At 40.8% G+C, this 27,047-nt stretch overlaps 1 protein-coding gene and 1 long non-coding RNA gene across 2 annotated transcripts in view; one reads left to right on the forward strand and one right to left on the reverse strand.

Moving 5' to 3' along the window:
* The window catches only part of LOC111969761 (uncharacterized), a 65,812-nt gene that overhangs the window by 36,154 nt on the left and 2,611 nt on the right, over positions 1 to 27,047 (forward strand). Inside the window, exon 5 of the long non-coding RNA XR_002878043.2 lies at positions 25,076 to 25,124. This is a non-coding gene — a long non-coding RNA (uncharacterized lncRNA). The remainder of the gene's footprint in view (positions 1 to 25,075; positions 25,125 to 27,047) is intronic.
* Positions 2,853 to 10,166, reverse strand: LOC111969629 (transmembrane protein 74B). The gene is made up of 2 exons (XM_023995771.2): positions 9,322 to 10,166; positions 2,853 to 8,293 (listed from the first exon to the last, which is right to left on the reverse strand). Exon 2 carries the CDS (start codon positions 8,234 to 8,236, stop codon positions 7,490 to 7,492), a length of 747 nt encoding a protein of 248 aa, XP_023851539.1. The 5' UTR covers positions 8,237 to 8,293; positions 9,322 to 10,166; the 3' UTR covers positions 2,853 to 7,489.

Consider the following 27,047-nt stretch of genomic DNA (forward strand, 5'->3'; position numbering starts at 1 on the left):
CTCATCTTTGTATACACCCATTCAGCATCATTCACACCCTCTTAAGCCTTAGCCTCACCCACCTCTTTAAGGATTCACATGTGAGGCCATGTACTAAACAACCAAAAGTTTCAAGACTAAAAGCTAATTTAATCTGTAGTGCCAGAATGTGCTCTGCGAGTTCGTAAACTCTGAGCTTTGTCAGATTGTCTGTTTGTAAATTCAGAGTTTTTCGCTCCCTGAGTATTTAGCGCGCACATTGGACACTCTGGCCGAGGAGTAGGGTTGATCCGAGTGTTTTGACCCAACAACAGCAGTCAAACACCCAAGCTATCTGGCTAATGTTGGCTAGCTTACTAGCTACTTCCAGACACAAATGAGAGAACAGCTCACTCTGACCATTTTACTCGCCCTAGCAGAGCTGGTTAGGCTGTTTTTTTGTTATCCAGAGCGTTGATGACTGCAACTGTGCTGTAGGCAAAAAATGTATTACGCTTTTTTGCCAAGGTTGATTAACTGAAACGCATTCATAAATTCGTCATTTATTCTGCGCTCTGTCACACTCAGACAGAGTGCTCTGAAATGTCTGTAGATAGCCAGAGCAAATTTACCAGCTACGTCTATCGGCAGTTGTCGCTGTGTCATCATGAACATTCTATTGAAATGGTTACTTGCATAGTGGAGTCTTTTGTTTAGACATGTAGCTAGCTAGCTAAACAATGAACCATAATCCCAACTCACACCGTTACTACCCGGCTCTGAGATACGAATAATGTTGCTACACAGATCATACACGTAACGTTAGCTAGCGAGCCAGCCAGCTAGCGTTAGAAGGCCAGCATCTCGGAGTCGCTTCTTCCCTGTTGACGTTGAGACTGGTGTTTTATGGGTACTATTGAATGAAGCTGCCAGTTGAGGACTTGAGATGGGTCTGTTTCTCAAACTAGACACTCTAATGCACTTGTCCTCTTGCTCAGTTGTGCACCGGGGCCTCCCACTCCTCTTTCTACTCTGGTTAGAGCCAGTTTGGCTGTTCTGTGAAGGAAGTAGTACACAACGTTGTACGAGATCTTCAGTTTCTTGGCAATTTCTCGCAGGGAATATTCTTAATTTCTCAGAACAAGAATAGACTGATGAGTTTCAGACGAAAGTTCTAGGTTTCTTGCCATTCTGAGCCTGTAATCGAACCCACAAATGCTGATGCTCCAGATACTCAACTAGTCTAAAGAAGGCCAGTTTTATTGCTTCTTTAATTAGCACAACAGTTTTCAGCTGTGCTAACATAATTGCAAAAGGGTTTTCTAATGCTCAATTAGCCTTTTAAAATGATAAACTAAGCTAACACAAAGTGCCATTGGAACACAGGAGTGATGGTTGCTGATAATGGGCCTATGTATGCCTATGTAGATATTCCATACAAAATCTGCCGTTTACAGCTACAATAGTCATTTACAACATTAACAATGTCTACACTGTATTTCTGATCAATTTGATGTTATTTTAAATGGACAAAAAATGTGCTTTTCTTTCAAAAACAAGGACATGTCTAAGTGACCCCAAACTTTTGAACGGTAGTTTAGATGTGATTGAAATGAGATAATAATTGTTTGATTTACACTTTGTTTTAAGCTTGAACTTTTATTGAGTGTACTTTTGAGTTGACATGTCTTCCTTTTAATAATAATTTGTAACTGGTAATTGGTTGTTTGTGTTTAATTCTTATCTTCAATGGACATTTAATCATTGAGCAGTTCTCCATACTGTGTGGGTTTTATTATATTTCCTATTAAGTAAATACATATCTTTAGGAGTGCCTTACATATTAGGTGTAGGCACTGCTCTACATTATTTATGGTTATGCCTATACATGTTTACACACATTAACCGTCACATGCTGACTACTTACAGACCACCTAGTCTAATGGACCTATTATTTAGGTGTGTGAGAGTACTATTAGACTAGATGGTCTCTATGAAGTCAGACTGTCAGCCTTTGATTAGCTAGCAGAAATAGCTAGCTCAAGTCGTGTCTCTTCCACTCTCCGGCCTTGGACTGTTGCCTAGCAACAGGTCAATTCCCAAAATATGTCACACATGCAATATGGTAACCAAAACAGTCCCTGACAGAAAAAGCTAACCAGGGGAAAGAAAAAAAATAGTGTCACACTACACTCCACTGTAAACAATATGGCAGTACTTGAAATTGATACAACTTAATTTGATAGGACTTTGTGCAGATTCAGATTCCCTTTCTTTATATTTATGGCCTCCGTTCTAGGAATAAGGCATGCCTTTCATTAAATAGTAGAAAACAAATAATTCAGTCGACATTATGGTGACATCATCTATATCAGTGTTTCCCAACTCCAGTCCTCGAGTACCCCCAACAGCACACACTTTTGTTGTAGGATTTGGGAAACGTAGCTTTAAAAATGCAAAATTCTCTCAGCCTCATTGCAAAGAAATTGTTGAATAGCATGAGATTAGGTATAAAACGTAACATTTTTCTCTCTCCCCCATTGCAATATGTGTAGAATTGCAGAAAATTTGCTTTAAAAGAGCAACATTTTCTCTCAGCCTCATGAGCTTCAGGGAGCGACTCTCTACCACAGTACGATGTCATGCAGACTGGTACTGACAAATCAGGAATTAAAGATGATTCAAGAGGTATTCAATACACTATAGAAAATCCAACCCTGCCCGCGTTCCCCTTCCTATAGCAATCCCACCAATCAGATAACCCCTTTTATCACCGGCCAGTCTTATTTACAAGTCCACAGATTGAGCTGAATGTTCATATTGGGCTGATAAGCAGCAAAAATAACTGAGAGTCAACCACTAAGAGAAACAATAAAGAGGAAACAATAGAAAAGTAGAATAGAGAGAATAGAAACAACAGCAACAACGGTTTATTTGTCATACTGAAATTATTCTTAAAAATTGTCACATATACAGCTCTTAGATATGTCATAAATGCAACAAAAATGGGGCATTGGATTTTCACAATATCTCACAAAACAAACATGCAGTTTCAACAGCTTACTCTCTGTTACTCTTGTATCGCCAAATAAGACTTCATCACTAAGTAACTGTATGACTGCTCCTTAAGAACAAGACACACATTGGCTAACAGTCGATGGTACACATAGTTGTCCTTTACTGATCCTCAAACATGCTAGTTCATTTTGCTGTGCTGATCATTATCATGGGTTAATAACTTAAAATCAATTGAATTATCACTGGTCAGTTTTCCAAGGTCTCAGGGTGTATCCACTTCCTTAAAGGTTTTGTGTCCTCAATTTTTTTAAACATTGAGGGCATTTCTACACTTTAAGATGAAGCCAAAACAAACAGGATTGTTTGGAATACACAGTGTGGCGGCTAACTTGGTGATAATGTACAGTTGAAGTCGGAAGTATGCATACACTTAGGTTGGAGTCAATTAAACTTGTTTTTCAACCACTCCACAAATTTCTTGTTAACAAACTATAGTTTTGGCAAGTCGGTTAGTACATCAACTTTGTGCATGACACATGTCATTTTTCCAACATTTGTTTACAGACAGATTATTTTACTTATAATTCACTGTATCACAATTCCAGTGGGTCAGAAATTTAAATACACTAAGTTGACTGTGCCTTTAAACAGTTTGGAAAATTCCAGAAAATGAATTCATGGCTTTAGAAGCTTCTGTTAGGCTAATTGACATAATTTGAGTCAATTGGAGGGGTACCTGTGGATGTATTTCAAGGCCTACCTTCAAACTCAGTGCCTCTTTGCTTGACATCATGGGAAAATCCAAAGAAATCAACCAAGACCTCAAAAAAAATTGTAGACCTCCACAAGTTTGGTTCATCCTTGGGAGAAATTTCCAAATGCCTGAAGGTACCACGTTCATCTGTACAAAAAATAGTACGCAAGTATAAACACCATGGGACCACGCAGCCATCATACCGCTCAGGAAGGAGACACGTTCTGTCTCCTAAAGATGAACGTACTTTGGTGCGAAAAGTGCAAATCAATCCCAGAACAACAGCAAAGGACCTTGTGAAGATGCTGGAGGAAACAGGTACAAACGTATCTATATCCACAGTAAAACCAGTCCTATATCGACATAACCTGAAAGGCCATTCAGCAAGGAAGAAGCCACTGCTCCGAAACCGCCATTAAAAAAGCCAGACTACGGTTTGCAACTGCACATGGGGACAAAGATTGTACTTTTTGGAGAAATGTTCTCTGGTCTGATGAAACAAAAATAGAACTATTTCGTTATGTTTGGAGGAAAAAGGGGGAGGCTTGCAAGCTGAAGAACACCATCCCAACCGTGAAGGATGGGGGTGGCAGCATCATGTTTTGGGGGTGCTTTGCTGCAGGAGGGACTGGTGCACTTCACAAAATAGATGGCATCATGAGGCAGGAAAATTATGTGGATATATTGAAGCAACATCTCAAGACATCAGTCAGGAAGTTAAAGCTTGGTCGCAAATGGGTCTTCCAAATTGGACAATGACCCCCAGCATATTTCCAAAGTTGTGTAAAGATGGCCTAAGGACAACAAAGTCAAGGTATTGGAGTGGCCATCACAAAGTCCTGACCTCAATCCTATAGACAATTTGTGGGCAGAAATGAAAAAGCATGTGCGAGCAAGAAGGCCTACAAACCTGACTCAGTTACACCAGCTCTGTCAGGAGGAATGGGCCTAAATTCACCCAACTTATTGTGGGAAGCATGTGGAAGGCTACCCGAAACGTTTGACCCAAGTTAAACAATTTAAAGGCAATGCTACCAAATACTAATTGAGTGTATGTGAACTTCTCACCCACTGGGAATGTGATGAAAGAAATAAAAGCTGAAATAAATCATTCTCCCTACTATTATTCTGACATTTCATTCTTAAAATGAAGTGGTGATCCTAACTGACCTAAGACAGGGAATTTTTACTTGGATTAAATGTCAGGAATTGTGAAAAACTGAGTTTAAATGTATTTTGCGAAGGTGTATGGTAACTTCCAACTTCAACTGTAATTGTGATAACATAAGTTCCTGTGTGGTTTTTGTGTGTAAAATGTGAAGACGATATCATGCTAACCGTCATTCAATCGTCAAATGTCAACATACATCAGTATTGCATCAACCATAATATGAATACTGTGAGCATTATTGTGATGCCACAGTTGTTCACCTTTTGGGATAGTTTACATTCATTCATGCTCCTTGACATGACGGCAAAAACAGACGGGTACCCAAACTAAGTGAGAAGGTATTGAAGTGTATTCCAGTTGTGCATACGTGAAATGTATGTATTCACGTGTAATAACTGAAAACTTAGACTAGCAGGGCCTTTATGAGTCCAACATCTCTGTAGTAATACAACATTACCTAACATTCATCAAACACAATCAGATTAACATGGACATTCAACGGATCCTCTCTTTTTAACAGTTTGAATAACAAGCAATGCAACATTACTCTTGGTCATAACCTATAGACAGACACTTTATTGATTGTTGAAAACACCATTATAAGAAAAAGCCTCCTAAAACCTTGAACTGATATCTACGGCTAGATTACTCTGCAAGTTTCATCAATGTACAATACTTATGAGTAGGCCTATGACGTGAACAGCAGCAATTGTGGAGGTCAAATATTTTCTACGTTACATTGATCCAACAATGGTTCTGTATATACACTGTATAGAAATAGTTGTTAAATATCTGTAAACTTAATTCTCTGATATATTGTCTATATTTGTTGTGAATATAATATTAACTCCATGATTCAAAATTAAAACAATGGCCACCTTTACATAACTTACAGTATATATGGCTAATAGCAGTAAGCCAGATATTTGTCATTTCTTCCAGGAAAATGTGCTCCACCTTTCCAAAAGTGCATTTGCCAATATGGACCAACAATGAGTGTACAACACAGAATTTGAATTATTTTATATTATTTTACTTCGTATTATTACTATTATTATTTGTTATTATTGTTTCACTCACTTCTCGTTGACCTGCATTGTTGGAGCTCTGAGCATACGAATTTCAATGTACCCTGCAAACACATCTGCAACCCTGTGCATGTGACTAATACACTCTGATTTAGATTTGTTTTTATGTTGGGCTATTACATTTATTACATACACTGACGGGATATCAACTTCGCAGTTGAATTGTAAGAGAAGACAAATTGCCAAATCCTTAGCCTCAGTTGATGTTAAAGGAGCCTTAGGTTTTAGTCATTAATATGCTTTCTGAGCCTTATAAATTGTCTCATTCAGTTGCTCTATATGTAATGCATCACCAGATGGTAAGAAAATCGTAATCTGTACACTAGTACTTTATTCTTACCACTTTCTTTATAAGTGATTAGCTTTCTCCATTAAATCATTTGAAAAGGCCTTTGGTTTGCATCAAATAATTTGGTCTATAGTAATATTTAATTTGGATAATAACTGTTATCTGGAGGCGATATATTTCATTATCACGAATGTTTGATATTTATAATAAATAAATATATATTGTGCTGCTGCTGTTTAACATGCTGATTTGAAAAGAGAGAGGGGGGGGAGAGAAAGAGAGATTTATTCTTCCAGCGCCATTTTTCCATTACAAAGTTTCATAAGGACTTCTCTGATATATGATCTATGTTACCAAATGGCTCTAATGTATTTTTAAAGATAAAGGCTAAATTTGTAGCAAACAACTGGGACAATTATAGTTGTCCCAGTCATAATATAATTATGACCCCATTTCTTTGGTCAAGACCTTGCATGATGGTGTGTGTATGGACATTCTCCTTAACACATTTTGGAGGAAAAGTTGTTGCCGGTTCTCCACATTTGGTATATATATATTTCTACACCATTATGAAATAAAATAATCTGTTGTTTTCCATAAATTCAGCAAAAACCTGGCCCAAAGCCTCTGATGCAAATCTAACCTTTCACTTGCTTAGATGTTTTTGTTTGTGCTGCTGTATATTCTTGCCAAGACCACGTTATAATAACAACCAACAGGTTAAGTGGCTCCAGTGAGTTGCTACATATTTAACTTGGCTTATTGGCTCACATGAGCTTAGTATGTTAGCATATGTGTACACAATTTACAGCGACTAACTTTTTAAGGCATTGTATCCTTACATGATAATAATAACAACAATAGCATTTGTAGGCCTATACATATTGTACATGTTTTGTTCATTAACAATGTGATACATATATTATTCAGACATATATTCAAGTCTTGAAAAGATGCTGATAGCCATCTGTTTACAGCATGTCAAGTTAGCCTATACAATGAGTTCCTCAAGGGTGCCCATTGTGCTTTTCAGATCCATCTCAGTCTCTGATTTGATCCTACATCCATCAATACATGATGTGTAGTTCCAGATGTGCTCTTAGTCTTAACCACATTCAGCTTACCTGGCTTGCTTCACTTTTCACAAAGCCCCTCAAGCAATGATTACAACCCTTCACATAGTCTGTGGATAGAAATGTGCTCAGATTGTGCTACTCCTGTTGGGTCCCACTGGACATCTGTGTTCCATCTGTACTTGTGGCAGGAGCTGTGGTGCCAGTGTGACTAGGTTCACATTCAACAATAGATTCTCCCCCCTCGCCCAACTGTCTCATCCGCAGGTGAATCGACCCGTACGTCTTCCTGGGTTGGACAAAAGTCCTCTGGCGGTACAGCTCACCTTTGCATATGGACACCATTAGCAAGATGGACAAGAGCATCCCCCCTAGAGTCAACAGTCCCAGGCCTGCTATGATACACTTGTCGAGGTGCGAGCCCAGTTGTGCGTAGTACATCTCCAGTTTCTCCATCTGACGAGCTGACACCAGGTCTGGGTTGACCTTAGCCTCTCGGGGGATGGTGTAGGCAATGATTACCAGTACTATTCCACCCACCAAGAACACCAGGGCAGATATAAACCCATAGTCGACAGAATGGTCATTGAAGTCAGTCACATGGCCCTCCTCAGACCGGGGTGAGAGTTCATTTCGCTGGAAAGGCTGGGGTTGTGTCTGGTAGCCCCTATCATTAGACATGGACCGATGAACACTCGAGCTGGCTGGGTCACTGAACCGCATCTCGTGCTCTTCTTCCTGATATGACGTGTTCTCGATTCCAGCTCTGGGCGCTGTCCGGGGTCCTTGTCCCTGTCCCGGAGTTGTAGCGGCCTCGCAGGCAGCGCGCTTGTCCCCATCCCCCAATTCATGGAGCTCTACGGCATTCACAGACTCCATCGACATTCAGTGGATCTGCTCATGTCGTTAAATTATTTCGCCCTTAATTATTTTGCTGAACACCTGCAGGAATTTATGAAATTATGAAATAGACATTGACATGTAGGCTATTACGCATGCTGTGCCTGCCTCTCAAATTTGAATAGTCCACCATATTTAGTGAAATCTAAACGTAATTTAAATCGAAATAGTATATTCTAGGTTAACAAAGGCCACAATATATTTCTTTAAATTAGGTAGAATAACATATGCAGCCGTCACAAAACAATAATTATTTCAAATTAAAGCGTTGAAGTGTGTAAACCTTGGTAATGGAGAGCGTATTCCTTAATCAGGAAAATCACTGCCTAGAAGTGCACTAATCACATTGAACGCTGGCAATGTTAACAATCCAAACCCGCATTGACTGATCCATATAGGCGATTGTAATTATACATATATTAAACACTTCACTGTTGATTCGCAGATTGTAGACTATTTATTTGGGAATAAATGCATCCCTCCCACCATTTAACCTCGATGGAACGCCACCATGTAGTGCTACTGTTGGTAACACAGATGCTCCGATTATCATTAAACGGGGTGGAGAGAGTCAAAAAACGTTGATATATTATTAACAAGAACAGCCTTTTTCATGATCATAATCATAGCTCATCTGCTAATTGTAGGCTACCAGATCTAGAGATTGACGAGGGTCTAGCTGTGTGACAATAGGCTGTAGGCTAAATATTTACCTTAAACAGTCGGCTACTGACACACTTTCTATATGAATTAGGCCTACATATCATGAAATCCCTTCAATTTTAGCACACGATAGAGGTTTAATAGTTTTTAAAAACAGTGCACAATCAACACTGGCATGACCTTGATGACCATCACAATAACGTTGCCTATTTATTAGATGAAATGTTACGTTTTGAGAGGTCGATATCTATATATAGGCCTATGCGTCAATGAATCAAAGAGGACAAATATTCAACAAGAATCACATTAGCCTACAATACTATAACAAACATCCTATGCATAAAAAAAACAGACGGCCTACTACTCTATTGATATATCAATATTAAACACAGTAAAGGAAAACCTACCCCAGGTGTTGATGCACCAGTGCTAAGATTTTTTTTGTACAAAGATGCCGGTTGCGAGTGAGACCGAAAGACCTCGAGAGCGACTGGCCATGCGCAAACAAACAGTGTCGTGAAATTGGTGGTTGAAAGCGAGCACATCGCTTCAGTCGGTAGTAGAGCCTTCAGTCATATTAAAAGCATAACCTGCACACAGAGCTGTAACTACGTATGAGGACGAGATCCGGACCTCGGTCATTTTTCCTAATTTGTAAAAATAAAATATATATATATATAGCCTATTTATATATTTTATACACAATAAAGAAATCAGTTACGGATGAACATCTAAATATTATTCCCAGCATTGATCAAAGCTCAGAACGCTTATAGGCCTATTCTTGATCGGACTGCGTTTCTAATCACGCCTGTCTCTTTGTGAACGAGTAGAATCATTCCTTATATTCGCCTGCTTCCCCCGGATTTGCCTCCTGGATTTGCCTTTTTTAGCAGCACAATCACCCCTCTCTCAATCGGCTTCCTCCGAGGGCCTGAGACATGAAACGACCTAGCCTACCCCAGCTCGCAGTCGGCTCAAGTTTGTAGCATATCGTGATTCACACGTGTGAATTTCACAGATAGAACAACGAGACAGAAATTCCACCGGGTGTATAAATGTAAAGCATTCCCTTGGCTTTTCCACTCACTACAAAATTTAGTCCACTCTGCAGTGGGAGACGATGTAACGTGATGGATTACATTTCATTTCAATACAATTTTCTCTTCCCCAAACTAAAATCTGTTACGTACAGAGTGAACAAAGTTTTGTAGACCTTACGCTTTGCCAAAGTTTCAAAATATTGTGTTGTTTTGAAGGAGTGCAAAGGCGAATTTAGTTATTACACACGCGCACTTCACAAAGTAGGCGTTCCCTAAAGGAAATATGCAAATATATGACAGCACGCGCCAATAGGATCTCTCTACCTCTGCTTGGCTCCACCCACCTCCTTGCTTGTTCTTCCACTATGACTCATTTGTTACCATTTGAAATGACAGGCTGTGGTCTTTCTTGGTTTATTTATTCATTTATTTGCTTGTATCATGACGTGTGAAAAATGTAACGTGGCAAAGTTGTAACTTGACATTTGAATACATTCAGTACTATTTGCAAGCGTGCAGCGTGCAATTTGAGCATTTAATAAACTTGTTGTAATATTCATATGTGTAAACATACTGAATTGTAATTGGATGCATTTTACCGCCATATCATACTGTGCTATGATTGGTTAAGACCACCCAAATGGTTAGGTCATGGTCAGTTTGATCCTGGTTGGCGATACGTGAACACGCCAGTTATAGCTAGCTAATAAAGAGCTACTTTAAGAAATATACCGTAGTACTGCATTTTATTATTTTGTACAAAGCGTGCAAAACAAGACACTTGTGACTGCTGAATCTTCTTCTGTGAATATAAAATACATTTTACAATGTCGAAACTGCGTGCTGAAACAAGTATAGGTACTGCGTCCCAAAGTATGGTTAACTTCACACGTGAAGTGTGTGGAAGTGGGCGTGTCAACCGAAGTGGTAGGATCAGCAGCAATAGGCGTTAAACAAAAAGCCAGTCTATTGTTGTTGGAGAATCATTACTGTGCCGTTTGAATGTTAATAACACAGTGTATAGTTGTCTAATGTTTGTGGGCCATATAACTTGTTTAATGATACTACTCGGATCACTACGATCAATAAAATATTTTCTTGGGTGTACTTTAAACAGAGCTGAGATTTCCTTCAAAGTGCATTCCCCCTATTGCTTTTTCCTATCAAGTTGTTTCAGATATACACAAGTGCCTAGGGAGGAGGGGTTAGGGATTCTTCTGGTCAGGGCCTAACTATACTAGCCCAATATTCACATGGCCTAGAGATATCACTTATTGGGACAGTGGTTAGGGTGTTTGTCATTGATGCTGGTGACCTGGGTTCAAAACCTGTATAAGGGAGACACCCTACTCTCATATTCTTAGTAATCTACTATATGTTAATGTTATTATTGCTGTTTTAAATAGAATTTATCAGACATTTCGATTGTTTATGTCGAAATTGAGTTGTTTATGCATATTTGTTTATTACCATAATGTGTATAGATTTCTACGCATTTCTGGAACTTTGGCTACCGGCTTTATGCCTTTGTGCACGACCTCCAGATGCTTCTTCAGGTTTGATGTGGTGTTTCTGGACAAAGAGATCAATGCTGCCTTTGCAGAGTTTGCATTTGACTAAAATGTTGTTCTCTTTCTCCTCGATTAACTCAAAATTATGGGACCATTTTCACAAGGAAAAGGTTAAGTGGGGTAACAACACAGCTTTAAGATAGCCAACAGCATGATTTCTGTTAGCATTAGACAAGGCTTTAAAAAATATATATAATACGCCGGTAGAGATATGCTTCTGAAAGTAATATATAGCTTACTTGAAAAAGTAACTAATAATATTACAATATTTGAAGACAGTAACTCGTTATATTACTCTGTTACTCATAAAAGTAATAAAACTGTAAGTAACATATTACCCCCAACACTGGTCCCAAGCGATTCTATTGCAATTTGTCTATTTTTCCACATTCAAACTTGGAGATGGAACTTTGTGTTGTGTATTGTTTTGGAATATCTGGCACATCATTGCTTAAATGGCAAATGTGAGAAAGTTTCTGATATTCTAAGAATATGGCAACTATGTTCTGGGTATATTTCAGAAGCAACACTACCACCTGGGCCATGTTTCGGTAGCAAATAAGGAATGTTACAGATGGAAATGCAATAATGAGAGCCGATGTGATTCCTTATCAGAGACACGTTTGTTCTACATGTGGTGTGGATTTCAAAACGACGATAGAGAATTCTCTTTGAGATGCTCAGCTATCCAGAATTCTACCGATTCTCATATTTCAATGAGAAACACACTTTAATTCGATCATATAGGTGTGTTGTAACTGTTGCCAAATAATGACATGATCATATATTGCTAAGAATGTGAGAGTAGGGAGATACCCCTAGCGGCCCCGGGTCTCAAACCCACGCCACCAGCACAAATGACAAACACCCTAACCACGGTCCAAATAAGGGATATCTCTAGGGCAGGGGTGGGCAACTCTGTGTGAGGGTTTGTTCCGGACAGGGCCTAACTATACTGGCCCAATAACCAAGCACATGCCCTAGAGCAGGGGTGGGCAATTCCAGTCCTCTGGGGCCTGATTGCTGTCACACTTCTTCTCCATCCCTAGCAAACACAGCTGATTAATCAAATTGCATTCCAAACTAAATATAATGATTAGGGGATTATTGGAGTCAGATGTGCTAGCTGTGACTGGGGCAAAACTGTGGCACCAATCAGGCCCCCGAGGACTGGAATTGCCCACTGCTTATTGGGCCAGTATTGTTAGGCCCTGTCAAGAACAAAACCTCACACAGGGTTCCCCAACTGGTGGCACGCTGACCAGAAATATTTTTTTTGGGCCGCCCAAGTTTTCTGAGCAAAAAAAAAAGTATTGTTTGGACATAAGAAAACTGTTTAAGCTTGATCAAATCAGCTCCAAGTGATTTTAATTTTGGAAATATTTTCCAAAGTATTCCCACACATAATAAAGAGATATATGTGATTGTACACAAATGTAAGCAAGGTTTGAAATGATTACGTTTTAGTCAAATGTTATATATGTTTGGGATTCTTGCTGTCAATTTGCAGTCTATTAATTATGAGTAATTATGTTCCTGCCCTCTGCCCTCTCCTTATTTTTTCTCATAAATCTACACATAATACCCCATAATGACGAAGCATAAACAGGTTTTTAGAAACGTTTGCAAATGTATTCAAAATAAAAAACTGAACTATCACATTCACAGAAGTATTCAGACCCTTTACTCAGTACTTTATTGAAGAACCTTCAGCAGCGATTACAGCCTCGAGTCTTCTTGAGTATGACGCTACAAGCTTGGCACACCTGTATTTGAGGAGTTTCTCCCATTCTTCTCTGTAGATCCTCTCCAGCTCTGTCGGGTTGGATGGGGAGCGTCGCCGCACAGCTATTTTCAGGTCTCCCCAGAGATGTTCGATCGGGTTCAAGTCCGGGCTGTTGGAGGATGAACATTCGCCACCAGTCTGAGGTCCTGAGCGCTCTGGAGCATGTTTTCAACAAGGATCTCTCTTTACTTTGCTCTGTTCATCTTTCTCTTGATCCTAACTAGTCTCCCAGTCCCTGCCACTGAAAAACATCCCCACAGCATATTGCTGCCACCACCATGCTTCACCGTAGGGATGGTGCAAGGTTTCCTCCAGACGTGACACTTGGCATTCAGGCAAAAGAGTTCAACCATGGTTTCATCAGACCAGAGAATCTTGTGTCTAATGAACTGAGAGTGCTTTAAAGTGCATTTTGGTAAACCCCAAGCGAGCTGTCATGTGCCTTTTACCGAGGAGTGGCTTCTGTCTGGCCATTCTGTCATAAAGGCCTGATTGGTGGTGGAGTGCTGCAGAGATGGTTGTCCTTCTGGAAGGTTCTCCCATCTCCACAGAGGAACTCTGGAGCTCTGGCAGATTGACCATCGGGACCACCCTGACCAAGTCCCTTTTCCCCCGATTGCTCAGTTTGGCCGGGCGGCAAGCTCTAGGAAGAGTCTTGGTGGTTCCAAACTTCTTCCATTTAAGAATGATAGAGGCCAATGTGTTCTTGGGGACCTTCAATGCTGCAGACATTTTTCGGTACCCTTCCCCAGATCTGTGCCTCAACACAATCCTGTCTCTGAGCTCTACGGACTATTCCTTCGACCTCATGGGCTGGTTTTTGCTCTGACATGCACTGTCAACTGTGGGACCTTATATAGATAGGTGTGTCCCTTTCCAAATCCTGTCAAATCAATTGAAATTACCACAGGTGGACTCCAATCAAGTTGTAGAAACATCTTAAGGCACCTGAGCTCAACTTCGAGTCTCATAGCAAAGGGTCTGAATACTTTTAGATTTAATAAATGTGCAAAAATATCAAAAGCTTTTTTTGCTTTGTCATTATGGGGTACTGTGTGTAGATTGATGAGGGGAAAAAATATTGAATCCATTTTGTAATAAGGCTGTAAGGCACATATGTCAGAGTCAAGGCCCGCGGGCCACATCCGGCCCGCGAGAAGGTTTTTTACGGCCCCTGGGATGATCTTGATTTATTATTAGAACCGGCCCGCAGACCGCAGCAAGCCGGCAGCCCGCAGATCTTTTACACGCACCAATACTACATTTCCCACAATGCAACGGTGACGCACCGAGCAGTAGGCTGCTTCATTTCAATATTTATTGGCACAGCAGTCGTCAGCATCACAGTAAAATTAACTTTCAGATACCCATCAAAAATGGCAAAACGGAAGGTGGACACTGAGAACCGGGGGTTTCAAACAAGGTGGGAGTCGGAGTATATGTTCACGGAGGTAGCTGGAAAACCTGTGTGTCTTCTGTGTGGAGAAAGTGTGGCGGTACTGAAAGAGTATAATCTGAGACGACATTATGAAACGAAACACGCGGACAAAAACAAGAATATGGACATGGAACAAAGGCTACAAAAGGCAGAGGAATTAAAACGAGGCCTCAAATCTCGACAGGCTCTGTTCAAAAAAGCCAAATCACAAGGCCAGGCTGCTGTCAAGGCCAGTTTTATTTTGGCAGAAGAGATCAAATCAGCCCGGCCATTTACGGAGGGGGATTTCATCAAAAACCATAAGAAAATATTGCTTTATTTATCTGATCATATTGGAATATATTTGTTAGGTTTTCAGTAGGTTCAATTAGGTTCACTAGACTATATGCGTCATTTAAACATTTTTCAATGAACATTCGAACAGTCCGGCCCTCGGCTTGTAGCTAAATTTTTTATTTGGCCCTCCGTCCATTTGACTTTGACACCCCTGCTGTAAGGTAACAAAAATGTGGAAAAAGTCAAGGGGTCTGAATACTTTCCGAATGCACTGTAAATCTCAGCTCTGTTAAAAGTACACTCAAAATAAACTTTTATTGATCATCGTGATTTAGGAGTATCAATTAAAAATGTTTATTTGCCCCACCAACATTAGACAACTATACAGAAAGCCCTTAAATTGTTGAACTAAGTAAAATTAAATCAATGATAAGAGAGAGAACAGTCAACTGACACAGACATGGTGGTGTAACAGGAAGATCTGAATGTTGAAACCAAGAGGTTGTGAGTTCAAATCCCAGGTGAGGACATGTTAAATAACAATGACTGCATAAATGAACATGCACAATGTAATCATGTATGTTGAAAACACAATGTTAAAATAACTGTGAATGGATCAGTGGTTCACCAATCAAGGCCTCGATAACAAGTAACAAGGTGTGATGTGTATCTCCCGGGTGGCGCAGTGGTCTAGGGCACTGCATCGCAGTGCTAGCTGCGCCACCAGAGTCTCTGGGTTCGCGCCCAGGCTGGGCTGGGTTCGCGCCCAGGCTCTGTCGCAGCCGGCCGCAACCGGGAGATCTGTGGGGCGACGCACAATTGGCATAGCGTCGTCCGGGTTAGGGAGGGTTTGGCCGGTAGGGATATCCTTGTCTCAGTATGCTTAAAAAAAAAAAAAAAAAAAAAAATGTAATAAAATGTATGCACTCTACTGTAAGTCGCTCTGGATAAGAGCGTCTGCTAAATGACTGAAATGTCAAATGTAAAAAAAATTGTAATTAAAATATTGGGCCCATCAGGCCCATCCTGACAACTGGACAGAGGAATATTCTTGCAATTTGCTCATGAAACATGCCTGGAACATTGTACATTGTGGTAACTGTGTCCTGTGTATGTTTGGTGGGGCGTTGATGGAATATTCTCCTAACTGTCAGAAAACTGGACACAAGGGTTCTTGCAACGTCCAATAAAATGTGTCTAGACCTTTAATCTTGTATTTTCTGAGAACATTGTAACCACGTTCTATATACGTTATGTTTGACATTAAGGAAATGTTATCCTAACTTTGACACCAAAACATGCTAAAAGGGTTCTCAGTAGGTTTTTGCTAACATAGAAAGAATGTTTCCCTAACTTACGTAAAACTGGACAGTCATTAGGGGAACATTACAAAAATGTTCTCTCCCTAGAAGCATTAGCTGGGATGAGTCGTTGGCTGAAAGACAGTGACTGACCTTGAAAAAATACAAAGTTCCTCCTTGGAAAACGAATGCCAACACAATCCTCCTCACTAAAACGGTGCCGGTACTTACTTATTAAAACTATGTGTAATAGAACTATTGACAACCTAAAATATTGTCATATAATTATAAATACAGTTGTCGTGGAAATTCAACTCCATGTTGTGGAAATTACCACCAGGGACACCTGAAGTCAATCTTAAATGAATCATTGTTTATTTTAACAGCAAGCTGGAGAGGTCACAGTCAAACTGAGATGCATAAAGTACCGGTCTGAAGTGAGCTTCAGTGAGCTCTGCCGGGGCAGTCCCGTTAGTTCTCTTATAAACTGTTTACACAGACAACTTATATTTGGATGATTTAGCTTATTCATTATTCATAATTAATTCCTCATTATCGTTTTGGTTCATGCATGTGACCGACCAATACCTCACAAGGTTTCTTCTCTCCAAGTTGAGACCCTGAAACTGAGATATCCCTTTCGTTCTCAAAACAAGGTTCTGGGCATACTGACAAATTGCAGATACTAATAGTGAGGATTCCTCCGAAGCACGATCAATCAGGCACTTACACACTTAGAAATTGGTTATTAGAAAAGCACAAACATAACATTTTCCATTACACAGTTTGTGTTTTATGCCAATTTTCTGTTTAAATAGCCTGTATATATGCAGTACATATATATATATATACAGAGGGGAGAACAAGTATTTGATACACTGCCGATTTTGCAGGTTTTCCTACTTACAAAGCATGTAGAGGTCTGTAATTTTTATCATAGGTACACTTCAACTGTGAGAGACGGAATCTAAATCAAAAATCCAGAAAATCACATTGTATGATTTTTAAGTAATTAATTTGCATTTTATTGCATGACATAAGTATTTGATCACCTACCAACCAGTAAGAATTCCGGCTCTCACAGACCTGTTAGTTTTTCTTTAAGCCCTCCTGTTCTCCACTCATTACCTGTATTAACTGCACCTGTTTGAACTCGTTACCTGTATAAAAGAGACCTGTCCACACACTCAATCAAAACAGACTCCAACCTCTCCACAATGGCCAAGACCAGAGAGCTGTGTAAGGACATCAGGGAATAAATTGTAGACCTGCACAAGGCTGGGATGGGCTACAGGACAATAGGCAAGCAGCTTGGTGAGAAGGCAACAACTGTTGGTGCAATTATTAGAAAAGGAGAGTTCAAGATGACGGTCAATCACCCTCGGTCTGGGGTCCATGCAAGATCTCACCTCGTGGCATCAATGATCAGGAGAAGGTGAGGAGTCAGCCCAGACTCACGGCATGACTGGTCAATGACTGAAGAGAGCTAGGGACCACAGTCTCAAAGAAAACCATTAGTAACACACTACGCCGTCATGGATTAAAATCCTGCAGCGCATGCAAGGTCCCCCTGCTCAAGCCAGCGCATGTCCAGGCCCGTCTGAAGTTTGCCAATGACCATCTGGATGATCCAGAGGAGGAATGGGAGAAGGTCATGTGGTCTGATGAGACAAAAATAGAGCTTTTTGGTCTAAACTCCACTCGCTGTGTTTGGAGGAAGAAGAAGGATGAGTACAACCCCAAGAACACCATCCTAACCGTGAAGCATGGAGGTGGAAACATCATTCTTTGGGGATGCTTTTCTGCAAAGGGGACAGGACGACTGCACCGTATTGAGGGGAGGATGGATGGGGTCATGTATCGGTATCGGTATCGAGATTGTAACGGTATTCCTCTTCCTCTTCATCCGAAGAGGAGGAGCAGGGATTGAACCAAAATGCAGCGTCGTGATATGACATGATTTATTAAAGTAAAGACGAAAAACCCGAAACACTTTAACAAACTACAAAACATCAAACGACGTAGACGCACCTGAACATAAGAACTTACATGACACGAAGAACGCATGAAACAGGAACAGACTACATAAACCGAACAAACAAACAAACCGAAACAGTCCCGTGTGGCTTAACATACACAGACACTGACACAGGAGACAACCCCCCACAAACAAACAATGTGACACCACCTACCTTAATATGATTCTCAATCAGAGGAGATGAAAACCACCTGCCTCTAATTGAGAACCATATCAGGTACCCATTAAACCAACATAGAAACACAAAACATAGACTGCCCACCCAAACTCACGTCCTGACCAACTAACACATACAAAACTAACAGAAAACAGGTCAGGAACGTGACAGAGATATTGGCCAACAACCTGCTTCCCTCAGTAAGAGCATTGAAGATGGGTTACTTAAAAATCATACAATGTGATTTTCTGGATTTTTGTTTTAGATTCCGTCTCTCACAGTTGAAGTGTACCTATGATAAAAATTACAGACCTCTACATGCTTTGTAAGTAGGAAAACCTGCAAAATCGGCAGTGTATCAAATACTTGTTCTCCCCACTGTATATGTAAACAGACCATAAAATGTCAAAATGTTTGGTTTCTTGGAAAGCTGTGAGTGCAATTATGATACAACATTAGTACTTGTTGCATTTAGGCCTACAACTTGTCTGAGTCCTATCAGCAACTGATTTCAGCCAGCGTATAGCTGTGGATTGACTGCATTATTTGAATGTAATGTTGGCATATAGGCAGTTGGCAGTTATTTAAAAAAATATATGGAATCATTCCTCTAAAACTGTCTCGCTAACTAACATACAGTACAGATAAATTCTTAAAATTCATTATTTTACACAGTATCTTATCACAGCACTGGCAAACCATGGCTGACCACCTCCCTGACCAAAAGACTGACATTTAGACCATCATAAGAAGGTTCATGTCCATTCTAGTATTCTAATTCCTAACTCTATGGCGGTAACTCACTCACACCACAGATGAAAATGTTCAGGTTCTCTCACAGCGTTCCCGCCTCAGACTGAGCGTTGGTGGTGGTGCAAGGGGAGACATAACATTTACCAGTCTCTCGACAGTTGCCTTCTAAGAGCGAGAAACAAACTAAATGGAAATCCCTCACCGTCCTCACGGCAACTTGCCGTGGCTAACAGTTGATTATATTTGCCAACTACAACTTATATTAGCTAGTTATAGAGTGGCGATGAAGAGGAGGACCTCAGCGGACCCTTTGTGTCCGGAAGTAATTCAGCCCTTCATTTTTGTCATTGCGCTCTGTGGAGTTACTATTTTCTCGTGTCAATTCACTCGTGACATTCCTGGATTACTCATTATATTAATGAAGTTGGATTTAAATAACAAATATGATAGTCCGTTTAAAAAAAAAGGTTAAGGGTACAAGACCGTGTACATATCTGGCTGTGTTGGCAAAATCACTACATATCCCATCAAGCCATGGTCGAGGGGATAGGCTGCCCGTTGTCACAGTTCCAAGACAAGTCAGAAACGTCCAGCTACCCTACGCCAATGACGTGGATCTCAAAACTGAACTTGAATCCGTGTTAGGTACCTGGGGGGGCAGGTAGCCTAGTGGTTAGAGCGTTGGGCCAGTAACCGAAAGGTTACTAGATTGAATCACTGAGCTGACAAGGTAAAAATCTGTTGTTCTGTTCCTGAACAAGGCAGTAAACCCACTGTTCCCCGGTAGGCTGTCATTGTAAATAAGAATTTGTTCTTAACTGACTTGCCTAGTTAAATAAAAGGTTTTAAAAAAACATTGTCTTATGACATACAGTTGAAGTCGGAAGTTTACATACACCTTAGCCAAAGGATTGAGGTCAGGGCTTTGTGATGGCCACTCCTGTACCTTGACTTTGTTGTTCTTCAGCCATTTTGCCACAACTTTGGAAGTATGCTTGGGTCATTGTCCATTTGGAAGACCCATTTACGACCAAGCTTTAACTTCCTGACTGATGTCTTTCAATGTTGCTTCAATATATCCACATACTTTTCCTACCTTATGACGCCATCTATTTTGTGAAGTGCACCAGTCCCTCCTGCAGCAAAGCACCCCCACAACATGATGCTGCCACCCCCATCCTTCACGGTTGGGATGGTGTTCTTCGGCTTGCAAGCCTCCCCCTTTTTCCTCCAAACATAACGATGGTCATTATGGCCAAACAGTTCTATTTTTGTTTCATCAGACCAGAGGACATTTCTCTAAAAAGTAAACATTTTGTCCCCATGTGCAGTTGCAAACCGTAGTCTGGCTTTTTTAATGGCGGTTTCAGAGCAGTGGCTTCTTCCTTGCTGAATGGCCTTTCAGGTTATGTCGATATAGGACTCGTTTTACTGTGGATATAGATACTTTTGTACCTGTTTCCTCCAGCATCTTCACAAGGTCCTTTGCTGTTGTTCTGGGATTGATTGCACTTTTTGCACCAAAGTACATTCATCTTTAGGAGACAAAACGTGTCACCTTCCTGAGCGGTATGATGGCTGCGTGGTCCCATGGTGTTTATTGCGTACTATTGTTTGTACAGATGAACATGGTACCTTCAGGCGTTTGGAAATTGCTCCCAAAGATGAACCAAACTTGTGGAGGTCTACAAGGTCTTTCTGAGGTCTTGGCTGATTTCTTTTGATTTTCCCATTATGTCAAGCAAAGAGGCACTGGGTTTGAAGGTAGACTTTGAAATACATCCACAGGTACACCACCAATTGACTCAAATGATGTCAATTAGCATATCAGAAGCTTCTAAAGCCATGACATCATTTTCTGGAATTTTCCAAGCTGTTTAAAGTAACAGTCAACTTAGTGTATGTAAACTTCTGACCCACTGGAATTGTGATACAGTGAATTATAAGTGAAATAATCTGTCTGTCAACAATTGTTGGAAAAATTACTTGTAGATGTCCTTACCGACTAGCCAAAACTATGGTTTGTTAACAAGACATTTGTGGAGTGGTTGAAAAACAAGTTTTAATGACTCCAACCTAAGTGTATGTAAATTTCCGAGTTTTTTCCCCAGCTAATTTCTTAGTTATATGATTGTATAACTAGCAAAGGAGTGTTGAAGTTGAGGGTATTTATGAAGTTTGGCAATGAAAACTAGCATAGTTCAGCTAGTTAAGCCAGGGAAAACCGGGAAAAATTAGCTCGTGCATAGTGCGCATGTGCGCCCATGCACACTAGGCCATTTCATTAGACATATTGCAGTTTCTCTGCCCTGATATCAGGAGCCGGCGGCAAAAAGTTTGATTAAATAAATCAGACGACTCACATTTAAGGAGAGTGAATCTATATGCAATCCCGAAATCAGCTGTAACTGTCAATAGTAAAGCTTAATATAATGTTTGAGTGAACCCTGAACACAGAAAATGAATGGTGAAGTCGCTTCGGACACGGTAGACTCCTCCTCACCACTCTTTTTTTTCTTTGTATTTTACCCCCGTTTTTCTCCCCAATTTCGATCCTGTCTCAGTGCTGCAACTCCCAAACGGGCTCGGGATAGGCGAAGGCAGAGTCACCCGCCAGTTTAACCCGGAAGCCAGCCGCACCAATGAGCCGGAGGAAACACCGTTCAACTGGCGATAGGGGTCAGCCTGCAGCCACCCGGCTCACCACAAGGAGTCGCTAGGGCGTGATGAGCCAAGTAAAGCCCCCTCAGCCAAACACTCCCCTAACCCGGACGACGCTGGGCAAATTGTGCACCGTCCTATGAGACTCCTGGCCATGGCTGGTTGTGGCACAGCCCAGGAATGAACCCGATTCTGTAGTAACGCGCCACTCGGAGGCCTCTCCTCACCACTATTAGCTATAGAGCTCAACAGCTTGTACTCTTAAAAACATAAATAAGTTACTGCTGGTTCATTCAGCGATTCCTATGGGGAAAGTGAATGGGGAAAGAATAGGGTTTTGGGATAAACGCAGAAATAAGGTCTGAGATTAACACAAACTATGGATATTTTATATGTTTTGTTCTATGAGATAATATCAATAAGTTAACATGACCTTTATGAATGATGAAACTTTTATGTGCTTATGTGCTTTTTTTGATGACATAAATGCTTCAAAAGTCACAAAAAGTGACGATAACTGGAGAAGATTATCTCATAGAACAAAATATGCATTATCATGCGAAACATGATGTGATGGCGACAGATGAATGGCACGAGAATGAGCCTCAGAATATCATCACGGTATCTCTGTGCAAATTGCCATCGATAAAATGCAATTGTGTTTGTTGTCTGTAGCTTATACCTGCCCATACCATAACGCCACCGCCACCATGGTGCACTCTGTTCACAATGTTGACATCAGCAAACCACGCACCCACACGATGCCATACCCGTGGGCTGCGGTTGTGAGTCCGGTTGGATGTACTGCCAAATTCTCAAAAACAACGTTGGAGGTGGCTTATGATAAATAAATTAACATTCAATCCTCTGGCAATAGCTCTTGTGGACATTTCTGTATTCAGCATGCCAATTGCACGTTCCCTCAAAACTTGAGACCTCTGTGGCATTGTGTTTTGTGACAGAACCGCACATTTTAGAATGGCATATTATTGTCCCCAGCCCAAGGTGCAACCGTGTAATGATCATGCTGTTTAATCAGTTTATTGTTATGCCACACCTGTCATGTGGATGGATCATCTTGACAAAGAAATGCTCACTCACAGGGATGCAAATAAATGTGTGCAATTATTTTTTGAGAAATATTATTTTTTGTGCATATGGAACATTTCTGGGATCTTTTATTTCAGCTCATGAAACATAGGACCAACATTTACATGTTGCGTTAATTTTTTATAATTGTTAACTTATTATGTGACTTGTTAAGCAAATTTAGACTTGCCATAACAAAGGCGTTGAATACTTATTGACTCAAGACATTTCAGCTTTTTTGAGGCTCAGTGTATCTCACCATGTGTCAGCTGGTTGCAGGAGGATTTAATAAGTGCCCTGGTGTTTAAATCCACAGGATGAATAGCTATTCCCAGAGCATAACATATGCCCACAGGCAATCTGAGATCCATCCCTCCCTTCTCCCCACTCCTTTCCCTCCCACTCTCTCTCTGTCCTTACACAGCCAGTCAATGACCCAGGAAGCCATCTAAACCACTGAGGACACATTCACCCCGTCTGGGGTTTCAACAGCACTGGGCTAGATGGAACCACAAAGCTTTTTATCATTTGGTCCCAGTCTTAACACCACACATTACATCGAGTTACTGAATATGAGAGGCTCTTCTTCTTGCTGTTGGCATCTGTGAAGAGGAGGAGCAGGACGGGAGAGTTTGGGGAATGTGAGTCAGCCATGTGATTACTCGCATTGATTTCCGTTACATCTGCTCCGTCCCACTCCATCATTAAGGGAGAGAGCTCCCACAGCGAATTGACAATTCTAATTTAGCAACTGTTTCAAGGGATTGATTATGTATATTTGGTTGGATGTTGGAGAGACTACAGTACAGCAGGTAGGTGATCCACTAGGGTTGAACCATCCTGTAGTTGGAAAACACAGAGGTAACACCTAGGCCTACTGTAACATGTATATTGCCTTCCAAAGGTATTCACACCCCTTGACTTTTTCCACATTTTGTTGTGTTACAGTCTAAATTTAAAATGGAATGCATTTAGATTTTGTCACTGGCCGGCACACAATACCCCACATTGTCAAAGTGGAATTATGTTATTAGAAATGTTTACAATTGTATAAAAATTAAAAGCTGAAATGTCTTCAGTCAATGAGTATTCAACTCCTTTGTTATGGCAAGTCTAAATTTGCTTAACAAGTCACATAATAAGTTACAGGGAAGGAAACCGCTCAGGGATTTCACAATGAGGCCAATGGTAACTAAAACAAATACAAAGTTTAATGGCTGTGATAGGAGAAAACTAAGGATGGATCAACAACCCTTGTACACTGTATACCTGAGCAGTACTATTCAATAATTGGATGAAGTTCTGTAAACATAATATAACTGTTTTAGGTTCCCATAACATGCACCTCACTTTTGATTTTGTGAGACCGGTATTTTTAAATTCAGATTAAATGTATTGGAGAGTTTATGTAAACAGGACTTCTGATGATAGATTGACAGGCACACATACAGTATCTGTCAAGTTTGACCTTTCTTATGTCGATTTTCAAAGGCACACATGTGGCACTTCAAAATCTTTCCAACATGGCCGACGGTCCCCGAGACAGTGGATACTTTCTTAATGGTAAAATGTATATATATAGATATGTATCGTGCGTTTATGATTTGTAGAACTTCGAATGGATATCTGTCAAGCTAGCAATCTGGTTAACTGGCAAGTGCCAGGCAGGGCTAATGTTAGCTAGGCGCCAGTTAGGTTAGCTGGCTAGAGCTTGCTAGCTGAGGTAGCTAGCTAGCTACCTAATTTGGCGAATGTCTGCAATTGTGACAGGTACACAAAATGGTGCAACCTAAGCTTTATTCAATGGCATGCTGCCTAAATACAATACTGTACTTAGATTTTGGAAAGTTAAAACGAATTCTGAATAAGTTATGTACTATTCAAATAACATATGCTTATTTTCTGATGTTGATATTTGGCTTGGGTGTGAAACAAATCTAAAGTTATGAATATCCTTTTCTGTAATTCTCTGAATGAACATTAGGCCTAAATACTTTGACGTGAAATTGTAATACTAATTTTTATTTATTTATACTTTCTCTCTACAGGACTGACTGAAGGATGTTGGTGCACTAGACTGAAGGCCAGTAGTTAAAGGTAAGCTTAGGTCGAAATTACCTGAGATGGACAGCATAACTGTAACGATTGTCGTCTGGAGAAGGAGAGGAGGACCAAGGTGCAGCGTGGTAAGTGGTCATATTTTTTAATAAAATACGAAAACACTTGACAAACAACAAAAACGACAAACGAACAGTCCTGAAAGGTGAAACAAAACACTAAACAGGAAACAACCACCCACAAACAAAAGTGGGAAAACAGGCTACCTAAATATGGCTCCCAATCAGAGACAACGATAGACAGCTGCCTCTGATTGGGAACCACACCAGGCCAAACACACAGGAACAGAAAACCTAGACCTACAACATAGAATACCCACCCACATCACACCCTGACCAAACTAAAAATAGAAACATACAAAGCAATCTACGGTCAGGGCGTGACAATAACAGAATTTTGTGACGTCTTAGAATCGAAACATGATTAAATATTCAAATCAAATCAAATTGTATTCGTCACATGCGCAGAATACAAAAAGTGTAGACCTTACAGTAAAATGTTTACTTACAAGCCCTTAACCAACAATGTAGTTAGGTAAAAAAATATCAAACAATTATTTTTCTTAAGTAAGAATTAACAAAATAACAAATAATTAAAGAGCAGCAGTAAAATAACAATAGCGAGGCTATATACAGGGGATACCGGTACAAAGTCAATGTGCGGGGGCACAGGTTAGTTGAGGTAATTAAGGTAATATGTACGTGTAGGTAGAGTTAAAGTGACTATGCATAGATAATAACCAGAGAGTAGCAGTAGCGTAAAAGGGGGGGGGGGCAATGCAAATAGTCTGGGTAGCCATTTGATTAGCTGTTCAGGAGACTTATGGCTTGGGGGTATTTGTTTTTGTATTTGTATTTACTATGGATCCCAATTAGCTGCTGCCAAAGCAGGGCAGTTGCCATACAAGGCAGTGATGCAACCAGTCAGGATGCTCTCAATGGTGCAGCTGTAGAACCTTTTGAGGATCTGAGGACCCATGCCAAATCTTTTCAGTCTCCAGAGGGGCAATAGGCTTTGTCATGCCCTCTTCACAACGGTCTTGGTGTGTTTGGACCATGATAGTTAGTTGGTGATGTGGACACCAAGGAACTTGAAGCTCTCAACCTGCTCCACTACAGCCCCGTCAATGAGAATGGGGGCGTATTCGGTCCTCCTTTTCCTGTAGTCCACAATCATCTCCTTTGTCTTGATCACGTTCAGGGAGAGGTTGTTATCCTGGCACCACACGGCCAGGTCTCTGACCTCCTCCCTATAGGCTGTCTCATCGTTATTGTGATCAGACCTACCACTGGTGTGTCGTCGGCAAACTTAATGATGGTGTTGGAGTCGTGCCTGGCCATGCAGTCATGGGTGAACAGGGAGTACAGGAGGGGACTGAGGGGCCCTCGTGTTGAGGATCAGCGTGGCGGATGTGTTGTTACCTACCCTTACCACCTTGGGGCGGCCAGTCAGGTGGTCCAGCATCCAGTTGCAGAGGGAGGTGTTTAGTCCCAGGGTCCTTAGCTTAGAGATGAGCTTTGAGGGCACTATGGTATTGAACGCTGAGCTGTAATCAATGAATAGCAGGAACTCCTTTTGTCCAGGTAGGAAAGGGCATTGTGGAGTGCAATAAAGATGGCATCATCTGTGGATCTGTTGGTTTCTGGGATAATGCTGTTGACGTAAGCCATAACCAGTCTTTCAAAGCATGAGCGTGAGTGCTACGGGTCGGTAGTCATATACGCAGGTTGCCTTAGTCCCTGTGCCCAAGAATACTATGGTGGTCTGCTTGAAACATGTTTTAATTACAGACTCAGTCAGGGACTGGTTGAAAATGTCAGCTGGGCAGCGCATGCTCGGAGTATACATCCTGGTAATCCGTCTGGCCCTGCGGCCTTGTGAATGTTGACCTGTTTAAAAGGT

This window comes from Salvelinus sp. IW2-2015, linkage group LG11 (genome assembly GCF_002910315.2).
Source record: "Salvelinus sp. IW2-2015 linkage group LG11, ASM291031v2, whole genome shotgun sequence".
NCBI lineage: Eukaryota > Metazoa > Chordata > Actinopteri > Salmoniformes > Salmonidae > Salvelinus > Salvelinus sp. IW2-2015.